Source organism: Oncorhynchus mykiss, chromosome 15 (genome assembly GCF_057628025.1).
Source record: "Oncorhynchus mykiss isolate SJ-2025 chromosome 15, ASM5762802v1, whole genome shotgun sequence".
In the NCBI taxonomy this organism is placed as follows: domain Eukaryota; kingdom Metazoa; phylum Chordata; class Actinopteri; order Salmoniformes; family Salmonidae; genus Oncorhynchus; species Oncorhynchus mykiss.
The window spans coordinates 67,869,508-67,881,814 of record NC_143036.1 but is presented as its reverse complement, the minus strand read 5'-3'; the positions used below and the strand labels follow the sequence as shown (position 1 = coordinate 67,881,814).

The 12,307-nt window shown below is 45.4% G+C and overlaps 1 protein-coding gene across 1 annotated transcript in view; it reads left to right on the top strand.

Annotated features, from left to right (window-relative positions):
* The window catches only part of LOC118938825 (hepatocyte growth factor), a 42,948-nt gene extending 32,508 nt beyond the window's left edge, over positions 1 to 10,440 (top strand). Inside the window, exons 14-18 of the mRNA XM_090199125.1 lie at positions 4,025 to 4,099; positions 6,041 to 6,178; positions 6,355 to 6,461; positions 7,452 to 7,594; positions 7,754 to 10,440. Of these exons, the coding sequence (XP_090055251.1) occupies positions 4,025 to 4,099; positions 6,041 to 6,178; positions 6,355 to 6,461; positions 7,452 to 7,594; positions 7,754 to 7,981 (691 nt within the window). The 3' untranslated portion in view covers positions 7,982 to 10,440. The remainder of the gene's footprint in view (positions 1 to 4,024; positions 4,100 to 6,040; positions 6,179 to 6,354; positions 6,462 to 7,451; positions 7,595 to 7,753) is intronic.
* Positions 10,441 to 12,307: the final 1,867 nt, after the last annotated feature.

Here is a 12,307-nt window from a genome sequence, read left to right as displayed (position 1 = left end):
TTTTTTATACAGTGGCCCCTTTACCAAGATGGGCCAGCCCGGTTTTCTGATTGGCTGTGCTACGGTCACAAAAACTCATATTCAAAGTCAAACGCGGCATCAACAAAGAGACCTGCTCCTCCCCGGGTGAACATGTTGGTTTTTTGCCCTAGCACTACCAACTCATCATAAAGTTGTGATTATTTCAACCAGCTGTGCAAAAACCAACATGTGTCTCAGGACCGAGTTTGGGAAACCATGAGGTAGACAGCCAAGATCATGGATCATAAAAAACAAAAAGGGTGCTTATGAACGTAGAAAGAACATATTCTACATTGTCACCTCGCTCAAAATGTCCTATTTTGGGGGGGGTGTCTAAAACCATGATTTGGTCAAACAGTAAAGTGCTTTACATTATCCTCATGAATCCTGTAGTGAAAGTGTCTGCCATGTGCCTGTTTTGCTGTGATGAGCGAGCCATCAGAGGAGCAGTTATAGTGGTGAGTTGTATCTCCAGACAGAGGGACAGTTATAGTGGTGAGTTGTATCTCCAGACAGAGGAACAGTTATAGTGGTGAGTTGTATCTCCAGACAGAGGAACAGTTATAGTGGTGAGTTGTATCTCCAGACAGAGGGACAGTTATAGTGGTGAGTTGTATCTCCAGACAGAGGGACAGTTATAGTGGTGAGTTGTATCTCCAGACAGAGGGACAGTTATAGTGGTGAGTTGTATCTCCAGACAGAGGGACAGTTATAGTGGTGAGTTGTATCTCCAGACAGAGGAACAGTTATAGTGGTGAGTTGTATCTCCAGACAGAGGGACAGTTATAGTGGTGAGTTGTATCTCCAGACAGAGGGACAGTTATAGTGGTGAGTTGTATCTCCAGACAGAGGAACAGTTATAGTGGTGAGTTGTATCTCCAGACAGAGGGACAGTTATAGTGGTGAGTTGTATCTCCAGACAGAGGGACAGTTATAGTGGTGAGTTGTATCTCCAGACAGAGGGACAGTTATAGTGGTGAGTTGTATCTCCAGACAGAGGAACAGTTATAGTGGTGAGTTGTATCTCCAGACAGAGGGACAGTTATAGTGGTGAGTTGTATCTCCAGACAGAGGAACAGTTATAGTGGTGAGTTGTATCTCCAGACAGAGGAACAGTTATAGTGGTTTGTTTTATCTCCAGACAGAGGAACAGTTATAGTGGTTTGTTTTATCTCCAGTGCTATTTTTTACATACAGTTGAAGTCGGAGGTTTACGTACACTTAGGTTGGAGTCATTAAAACTTGTTTTTCAACCACTCCACAAATTTCTTGTTCACAAACTATAGTTTTGTCAAGTCGGTTAGGACATCTACTTTGTGCATGACACAAGTAATTTTTCCAACAATTGTTTGCAAACAGATTATTTCACTCATAATTCACTGTATCACAATTACAGTGGGTCAGAAGTTTACATACACTAAGTTGATTGTGCCTTTAAACAGGTTGGAAAATTCCAGAAAATTATGTCATGGCATTAGAAGCTTCTGATAGGCTAATTAACATAATTTCAGTCAATTGGAGGGGTACATGTGGATGTATCTCAAGGCCTACCTTCAAACTCAGTGCCTCTTTAATTGACATCACCAAAAATCAAAAGAAATCAGCCAAGACCTCAGGAAAAAAATTGTAGACCTCCACAAGTCTGGTTCATCCTTGGGGGCAATGTACCACGTTCATCTGTACAAACAATGGTACGCAAGTATAAACACCATGGGACCACTCAGCCGTCATACTGCAGGAAGGAGACGCGTTTTGTCTCCTAGAGATGAACGTACTTTGGTGCGAAAAGTACAGATCAATCCTAGAACAACAGCAAAGGACCTTGTGAAGATGCTGGAGGAAACAGGTACAAAAGTATCAATATCCACAGTAAAAATGAGTCAGGGTGTAGGGTGTGTTGGGTCAGGGTGTAGGGTGTGTTGGGTCAGGGTGTGTTGGGTCAGGGTGTAGGGTGTGTTGGGTCAGGGTGTAGGGGGTATGGTGTGTTGGGTCAGGGTGTAGGGGGTATGGTGTGTTGGGTCAGGGTGTAGGGTGTGTTGGGTCAGGGTGTAGGGTGTGTTGGGTCAGGGTGTGTTGGGTCAGGGTGTAGGGTGTGTTGGGTCAGGGTGTAGGGGGTATGGTGTGTTGGGTCAGGGTGTAGGGGGTATGGTGTGTTGGGTCAGGGTGTAGGGGGTAGGGTCAGGGTGTAGGGGGTTGGGTCAGGGTGTAGGGGGTTGGGTCAGGGTGTAGGGGGTTGGGTCAGGGTGTAGGGGGTAGGGTGTGTTGGGTCAGGGTGTAGGGGGTAGGGTGTGTTGGGTCAGGGTGTAGGGTGTGTTGGGTCAGGGTGTAGGGTGTGTTGGGTCAGTGTGTAGGGTGTGTTGGGTCAGTGTGTAGGGTGTGTTGGGTCAGGGTGTAGGGTGTGTTGGGTCAGGGTGTAGGGGTCAGGGTGTAGGGGGTAGGGTGTGTTGGGTCAGGGTGTAGGGGGTTGGGTCAGGGTGTATAGGGGGTAGGGTGTGTTGGGTCAGGGTGTATAGGGGGTTGGGTCAGGGTGTATAGGGGGTAGGGGTGTTGGGTCAGGGTGTAGGGGGTATGGTGTGTTGGGTCAGGGTGTAGGGGGTAGGGTCAGGGTGTAGGGGGTAGGGTCAGGGTGTAGGGGGTTGGGTCAGGGTGTAGGGGGTTGGGTCAGGGTGTAGGGGGTAGGGTGTGTTGGGTCAGGGTGTAGGGTGTAGGGTGTGTTTGGTCAGGGTGTAGGGGGTAGGGTGTGTTTGGTCAGGGTGTAGGGGGTAGGGTGTGTAGGGGGTAGGGTGTGTTTGGTCAGGGTGTAGGGGGTAGGGTGTGTTGGGTCAGGGTGTGTTTGGTCAGGGTGTAGGGGGTAGGGTGTGTTGGGTCAGGGTGTAGGGGGTAGGGTGTGTTGGGTCAGGGTGTTGGGGGTAGGGTGTGTTGGGTCAGGGTGTAGGGGGTAGGGTGGGTTGGGTCAGGGTGTAGGGGGTAGGGTGTGTTGGGTCAGGGTGTAGGGGGTAGGGTGTGTTGGGTCAGGGTGTAGGGGGTAGGGTGTGTTGGGTCAGGGTGTAGGGGGTAGGGTGTGTTGGGTCAGGGTGTAGGGGGTAGGGTGTGTTGGGTCAGGGTGTAGGGGGTAGGGTGTGTTGGGTCAGGGTGTAGGGGGTAGGGTGTGTTGGGTCAGGGTGTAGGGGGTAGGGTGTGTTGGGTCAGGGTGTAGGGGGTAGGGTGTGTTGTGTCAGGGTGTAGGGGGTAGGGTGTGTTGGGTCAGGGTGTAGGGGGTAGGGTGTGTTGGGTCAGGGTGTAGGGGGTAGGGTGTGTTGGGTCAGGGTGTAGGGGGTATGGTGTGTTTCTGCATAGCTGGTGGCCCGATGGGGAGGGGCTGAGTCGGTGACATGCGCTGTGATGTGGGCTGGTGTAGATAAAATACCAGAGACTAATTATTGTTCCTGTCCGGCCCTGGACCTGTCGATCACGATCAACCTTTTGGTGATCTCTGCTCTGTGTTTATGCCAACTTTTCTATTGGTGCCATGCAGGATAACGATCCATCTACTCCTCACAAGTTTCGTCCCAAATCTCAGCCTATTTGCACTACTTTTGACCAGAGTCTTATTGGCCCTAATCAAAGGTAGTGCACTAAATAGGGAATGGGGTGCTGTTTGAGACAGATCCATACACATTATGAAAGAATGTCCAGATGTTGAGGAGGACTGCAAGGTTTGACTGTATGACTTGACATGGATGGAAGAGGGCGGCAGACAGCCTAGCAGTTAGAGCGTTGGGCCGGTAACCGAAAGGTCAAGGTGGAAAATCTGTCTGTGTCGTTAAGCAAGGCACCTAACCCTAATTTCTCTTGGGTGCTTTACTCCTTTGACTGACCCTGTAAAACAACCCATTTCACTGCACCTGTGTGACTGTAAAACATATTTATTTTCTGTATTTTTTTATTAAGAGTTGGATACAGTACAAACAGCGTCTATAGAGCATGGGACTAAGCTCATCATGATGTCCTGTTCCCTACCCAGGAACACTCACTGGTGCGGGGGCTCGCTGATCCGAGAGGAATGGGTGCTGACGGATCAACAGTGCTTCTCCTCCTGGTAATCTCTCCATCCATCTTTTTCTCACTTTCTTTTTTCCCTCATTCAAAGCAGAGGTGAGAGACAGTAGGAGGCATAGGGAGAAGAAGAGAGAGAAGAGATAGATTTAATGGAAACAGAGTTAAAACAAAGACCTGGGGAGTCTGTATTATTCGTTCTCTCTGCTTCTCTATCAGTTCTTTATTCTTCCTCTTCCTCCAACTCTGTCTCAATCTTTCCCTCTCCCTACTACTCTCTCCATCCCTCCCTCTTCCATCTACCACCTCCTCTCTCTCCCTCTCTCCCTCTTCCCTTCCTCTCTTTTCCCCCAATCCAATTCTAAGTGAAGATGCAGCCTGCCCATATCCTGTTTATGATAAAGCTAGTGACAGACCCTCTGCCCCAGCAGAGCTGAGATATGGCCCAGGATGCTCCAGCCTCTACAGATCTGTTTAACGTCTGGGCCCAGACCGTGTCACTGTGTCCAGATCTGCAATAGCAGTTTGAATGAAAAGCTCCTTGATCCATGTAATGTATTAATGGATGTATGGGCTTTAGATTATGTTTTTGCGTTTCACCCATTTTTTCAATAGGTTTTTGTTACTTTTTGCCGTTGTCTCAATCATAGTCCACCAGAAATATGAGGTTGGGCCAGGAGTTTTGTTTTCAAACAGTAGTCAGAATGTTTTTGAGCCCGAGTTATAGGCCATAACAAAGAATTGGCCAGTAATATTAATAATTTAAAAAAAACGTGATTTGTATAGTGCTTTTCAAGAACCTAAAGACACTTTACAAAGGAACAGTGTCTGTGGTAAGTAATATTATGGTCAGGAAAACTCCTGTGCCTTATGATGACACACTGTAATAAGAGGGTCATTTAGAAGGAGAGTTTATTCAGTGAACTTACAATCACTTCATAGTCGTTTGAGAGACATTTTGGCAACAAATCAAACCAGGCCTCGTCCACAGATAATGAAAAGGCTTAAGTGCATGAATCCAACTTTAAGATGAGTCTGTCAATCAGATAAGACCTGAACTGTTTCCTCCCCATCTAGACTGTGTTAAGCTCCTAACACATTCTTATCGTTCATGCTTGGTATTCTAGTGAGTGGTTTAGCTGTACTCCTAGTGAGTGGTTTAGCTATACTCCTAGTGAGCGGTTTAGCTGTACTCCTAGTGGGCGGTTTAGCTGTACTCCTAGTGAGCGGTTTAGCTGTACTCCTAGTGAGCGGTTTAGCTGTGCTCCTCGTGAGCGGTTTAGCTGTGCTCCTCGTGAGCGGTTTAGCTGTGCTCCTCGTGAGTGGTTTAGCTGTACTCCTAGTGAGTGGTTTAGCTGTACTCCTAGTGAGTGGTTTAGCTGTACTCCTAGTGAGTGGTTTAGCTGTACTCCTAGTGAGTGGTTTAGCTGTACTCCTAGTGAGTGGTTTAGCTGTACTCCTAGTGAGTGGTTTAGCTGTACTCCTAGTGAGTGGTTTAGCTGTACTCCTAGTGAGTGGTTTAGCTGTACTCCTAGTGAGTGGTTTAGCTGTACTCCTCATGCCGACATTACAGAACCTTCCTTCCATCAAGACTGTGGCCATTGGCATCAGCATTAGTGCAGTAGCTTGTTGCTGACTATGCAATGTGCTGTATGTGGGTCATTGAACACAGTTAGTTGAGGAGCCAGATTGAGTGAGTTTGTAGAGTGCATGCTGAGGAGTTCTATAGTCTATAGTCTATTGTCAGTTTAGTGATGCTGGTAGCTGTGGTTAGTATGTGGCCAATGATACGTGTTCATACAGAGAATAGAGTAGAATACTGCAGTACTGTATTTTACTATATTGTATTATAGTGTTTAGACAAGCTGTGGCCAATCTTTTCTTCAGCTTATACCTCTTATACTATGTTCAGTTTATACTGACTAGTCAATGTGTGGTCAACCCTATTTGGAATGTGCCTGACAGTAGTCTCTGTGGTCCTCAGTGTTCCAGACCTGAGTGAGTACAGTGTACAGGTGGGCCTCCTTCACCTCAACTCGTCCTTGGACCACCCCAGGCTCCGCATCGCACACGTGGTCTGTGGCCCGGAGGGATCCAACCTGGCCCTGCTCAAACTGGCCAAGTAAGAATAGCATTCATTCATTCAGTGAGACAGTCAGTCAGCCATTTTACTTACCTGGTAAAATACATTTTAAAAATAGAATCAATCCATCCATCCATGAATTCCTTCTCAATCATACATTGTAGGCACAGCAACCATTTATTTATTCATTCATGTGTTTATGTGTCCACGCCTAGGCCTGCCCCTCTCTCTGAGCATGCCTTCACCATCCAGCTCCCAGTAGCAGGCTGTGGGGTCACAGATGGAACCAACTGTCTCATGTACGGCTGGGGAGAGACCAAAGGTACTGCCCTACATGACTGTTCCTGTGTTATGTCTTATCCCTGTGTGGTGTCTTATCCCTGTGTGGTGTCTTATCCCTGTGTGGTGTCTTATCCCTGTGTGGTGTCTTATTATCTATATACACTCAATGGCCAGTTTATTAGGTACACGACCCCATTCACAAAAATGCTTTGCTCCTACAGACAGTGAGTCACGTGGCCGTGGCTTGCTATATAAAGTTACTATTTGACTGAACGTTAGAATGGGCAAAACGAGTGACCAAAGCAACTTTGAGCATGGTATGATTGTTGGTGCCAGGCCTGCCAAGTCCAGTATCTCAGAAACGGCTGGCCTCTTGGGCTTTTAACCCACAACAGTGTCTAGGGTTTACTGAGAATGGTGCAACAAACAAAAAACAAGAAGAAACGTCCCCAGTGAGCACGCGATCACCAACACTGGTGAATAAGGAGTGGAAAAACATCATCTGGTCAGATGAATCCTGGTTCCTGTTGCGTCATGCTGATGGCAGAGTCAGGTTTGGCGTAAGCAGCATGAGTCCATGGCCCCATCCTGCCTGGCGTCAACGGTACAGGCTGGTGGTGGTGGTGTAATGGTGTGGAGACTGTTTTCCTGGCACACTTTAGGTCCCTTGATACCAATTGAGCAATGTTTCCAATTCCCCAAAGAATTGAGGCAGTTCTGGAGGCAAAAGGGTTCTGACCGGGTACTAGATGGGTGTACCTAGTAAACTGGCCACTAAGTGTGTTCTGTATGACCTCTGTTTCATGCTATGGTGTGGTGAAGAGATTGGGGGGTATTGGATCAAGAGATCCATGATATTTGGAAAAGAGGCCTTAGGAAATCATGTGTCGAATGTGTGAGTAAAGTCCCCCACAATGACACCATATAGACAAACATGTTGTCTAAGGTTATAGGTTTGGAACATGGTGAAATGGTGTTTGGACAGTAGACTGACTGTTTCCTGCTTTATTTCCGGCTACTTCCTGTTCAGGGACAGGATATGAGGGGGCACTGAAAGCTGTGAGTCTGCCCATGGTCAGTAACGACTGGTGTTCTGAGCTCCACAACAAAACCCTGCCTGTCACCGACAGCAAAGTGTGTGCCGGGGGAAGGAAAGACCAGGGAGTGTGTGAGGTGAGCGTCATAAACATTACTCTAAATTATCTGAAACATGCATTGACTCGACATTGTGTGACTCAGTTATTACTTCAAGCTATTAGTATATCTACCATAATGCCTTTTGATTGGCTGCATGAGCACCACGCTAACCTGCTATTGGTTTGTCCCTCACAGAGAGACTACGGTGGCCCATTGGTGTGTCAGGAGCGAGAGAGCAAAGTCATCGTGGGCGTGAGCATCCACGGCCGGGGCTGTGCCCTGGCCCGGCGGCCCGCCATCTTCGTCAATGTGGCCTACTACTCGGGGTGGATCCACAAAGTCTTCATACACTACTCCAGGTTGGAGGAAAAACTACTGGAAGAAGCACAGACCAAACCGCTCCATTCAGGACTGTACCACTAGCCTGCAAGAGGAGGGGTGGAGCATTCAGGACTGTACCACTAGCCTGCAAGAGGAGGGGTGGAGCATTCAGGACTGTACCACTAGCCTGCAAGAGGAGGGGTGGAGCATTCAGGACTGACCACAGCACTGTAAGAGGAGGGGTGGAATATTTAGGACTGTACCACAAGCCGGGAGGCTGGAGAATGATCTCTCCAACAGAGGATGCCTAACTAACAAGACGGTTGGGAGATGTAAGAATGAGGAAACTGACTTTATGGGAAGTAGCCATGTTGGGGCTTCGTGGCTGGACGTCGCCTCAGTTTTGGGAGGGGAAAACCACCATGAATGGAAAATATATTTTGGGATGTTCAGAGGCTGGGAATACAATGACATGTTCAGAGAGGCTGAAAAGGATATGAAGGATTCTTATAATATGCAAATTGATTAATGCAGGACCAGGTTGTTACGCCTTGATCACACTGATAGCGTCAATATGCAAAGTAGTACCTAGCATCATTTGGATTGTGTGCAAGAAAAGTTCAACATTCACCTTCTGCTACCATTTCTGTCAAGCTGTCTATGCATACAATGTGATGCATACCTTGATAAATCCAAGGTATGCACCACAAAGAACACACTGCAACTGCCTCTGTACCAAAATGTATTGACGCTGTCTTTGTGATTGAGGCATAAGCTTTAATAACATTTCTAAACAATAGTTTCTAGGACATGGAAAGCTTATTTTTTGGGGTGAAATATATGAATACTCTTAAGCCATAAAGATGGGTGAATTGATGTGTTCTCTCACTCCGCCCACAAGACAATAGGAATGGTATGGATGACTCAGTATTGTCTCCTGGAAAATACTTGAATTTGATCAGAACCAAAACCAGAGCCATGCGAGGAGAGATCCAGACAGGACTTGGTACGGTCCGTGGCTACTGGGTCACGTTGAGGGCACATGATGTAATGGCTAGAAGTTCAGTCATTCAGAAGTTACCACTTGGTGAATGGTGAGAGTTAGGACCTGTCTAGAAACAACCTTTTGCAAGCTAATAGCCCTACTCCCCAGGTACTGGTGTAGAGCAGTGTATACCAACTCCAGTCCTCCAGTGCCCCCAACGGCACACATTTCTGTTGTGGACCCAGACAAGCACACCTGATTCAATTTTTCAGCTAATCGTCAAGCCCACCTCGAGTTGAATCAGGATTGTCCAGGGATACAACAAAAATGTGTGCTGTTGGGGATACTTGAGGACTGGAGTTGGTATACACTGCTCTACACCAGTCCCTGGGGAGTAGGGCTATTAGATTGCGGCTATGAGCAAAAGGTTGTTTCTAGACAGGTCCTAACTCTCTCCATTCACCAAGTGGTTGTTTTTGGAAAGCCTGTTCAGTAACTATTACCTAACTAATGCTAATGCTAACAGTTACTTAGCCAAACGTTAGCAGTTAGCCTACATGGCTAACATGTCTCCGGTTTTTGAGGGAACTCTACACTAGCCCCTGGTGGGCTGCGTGTACGTTATGTGGTCAGAGTACACATTTAGAAGTTTCTTATTGAGTGTATTTCTGGCACTCTGTATTATTTAATAGGTCTTATAGATCTGGGCCTTTCCTTGGCTCACTCACACCAGACGTCAGTGGAGTTGCTTCCTCTCTACACTGTGTTTTCTATTTAAACAGATTAGAACGTAGTGTGCAGTCTATTTATTTATTTGTATACATCTGGCCCTCGTGAGAGGGCGCCAGCGATTGACGTCGACAAAGCGACACGTCTCGCTAATAGAAGATGTGAAGATTATGGCGGCTTTTTATTTGATACATGTTCTGTCAATCATTATTATTGGAGGTACACTGAATGGCCATACGGATTACATGAAAAGTATGGGTTGTGTTCCAAAACATACCACTTTGTCAGTCATTTGTCTTCTAACAATACTGACATGCAGTAAGTGTAATGACATAGGGGAATGTAATAATTTCAGTGCTGAAAACCAGTCATGACATCATTTTTATAATCACAGAAAGCAGATGTGTCTGTATGACTAATGATCTCTTCAAACTGGGCCCCTAAGAAGACTTAGAATTTCACCCAATTTCTATATCCTAAAATATTCAGTGTGTTAGGTTAAACTATCTCACAGTATTTGACCTGTTCAGTGCCTTTTTTAGGTGGACAGGAATCAATAGTGTACAATAGAATTGGCGCAGAGATCTGTGAGTGTATTTTACTGTTATGTAAATAGGATGTAAAGTAGTGTGTGTAAAAAAAACTATTTTCCACTTCCAATGTCTATTTACATAGTTTTTTTACTATATATGGTCACTCTGTTCATAAACTTGTATACTGTAAACTCTATAACAGCTGCTATTTTTAAAGGGTCGGGTTGGGTCTTAATATTATATACTATATGATTTTGTTATATTCACGTTTTAATATTACATTTACAGTGTAAATTACAGCTTGTTTCACTCTTTTTGTCTGTGTGTCTGTGTGTCTGTGTGTCTCCTAAAGTAAACCTTCAGACAAAGATTCTTGCAGCAATACAGTTTTCTGCAACGCATACCCTCTCAACACAATTCAAGATATTCTGGGTCAAGTTCTTACTCTGGGTATTATTTTCCCACTTTCCATGTCAATCATATCAATAAGACCTCAGTCTATGGGTTTTGGATGGCCACCGTCCACCATGACCCAGTTCCTGACCAGAGGATGAGCGGCAACGTTTGGTTAATGCTTACATAATGTTTGGGCAGCGCTAGAGATGTTCAGTTCACGCTTAGACAGCAATTGGGCAACACTAGACACCGTGGCATGCTTCTTCTGTCATGTGGGGTTCTCATTTGATACATGACCCCTCGGTGCTGAGGAGAAAATGGCCGACATGTCAGCGCTGACCTCAGCCTCATCCGCGGTGGCTTGTCACGAACCAACCCCAAGGCTTTGTGCCTCATCATAACGGGACGTGAAATAGCTTTTTCCCCCGCTTTTTCCGGACTAACAGCCCAACAGTCAATAGGTCACGTCTGGTGCTTCTGGGAAATAAATCCATTTAAAAGATTTGTCTGTTGGGTAAATTCACAGTGGTGTAAAGTACATTAAATTATTACTAAAGTCGTTTTTGGGGGTATCTTTACTTTATTTTTTTGACTACTTTTACTTCACTACATTCTAAAGAAAATGATGTACGTTTTACGCCATACATTTTCAGATTACGGTATGAATGACACCCAAAAGTACTTGTTACATTTTGAATGCTTAGCAGGACAGGAAAATGGTCTAGTTCATGTCCTTTTCTAGAGCTCATCCCTGCTGCCTCTGATCTGGAGGACTAAACTCACATGCTTCGTTCGTAACTGATGTTGGAGTGTGCCACTGGCTATCCGTAAATAAATAAAAATACAAGAAAATGGGTTGCTTAATATAAATCATTTATACTTTTACTTCTTATACTTAAGTATATTTGAGCAATTACGTTTACTTTTGATACTTAAGTATATTTAAAACCAAATACTGTTAGACTTTTACTCAAGTAGCATTTTACTGGGTGTCTTTCACTTTTACTTGAGTCATTTTCTATTAAGGTATTGTTACTTTGACAATTGGGTACTTTTTCCACTACTGGAAAAAAACCCATGGAAGAATCTTAATGGGAAAGCATTCGAAAAAGGAATTTGTGAACCTTGTGCTGGACTATTCCCAAAAGCAAGAGCAACATTGTAAACACAATGGGATCCTCTTGCAATAACCTTAATCAAACAATCAACCGTGATGATTTATGGCATTTAAAAGCTTGTTGCAGTGACCTCAGAAATATGTAAGTAGTGCTATGGAGTTTATGCTCAGACCCTGTGTTGTGTTTATGTGTTGATTCTGCTCAGTCACCGTGCTGAAGTATGTCTGCTCCCTTCCAAAGCCTACAAGAGAAGGCCATCTTAAAAACTGAACTTGGATCGCTCTCTGAGCTAATGGTTCTATCTCAGCTCATCTTTCTGCCATTTCTCAGACATCTCCTCGCCTGCTCAACCTCAATACATTGTCAGAGAGGGTGTGGGTAATCGAGGAAAGATTCATTCAAAAAGAGCCACTGGAAAACCTCACAGAACTACAACGGTCTCTTGGCTTCCAGTGTTTTTGGGCAACTCTTTTGGTTCACGTTTCCAGTGGAGGGGATGCAGTACAGCAGAGATGCCAAATCTTCCTCCTGTAGAACTACCCTCCTTCAGACTCTCGCTCCAATGATAATTTTACTCTCCTGACTCTACCAATTACATTTACAGTAGGACCTTGATTAGCAGAATCACTGTTGTAACAACTTAGTCGGAGCAACAGACATTCATACC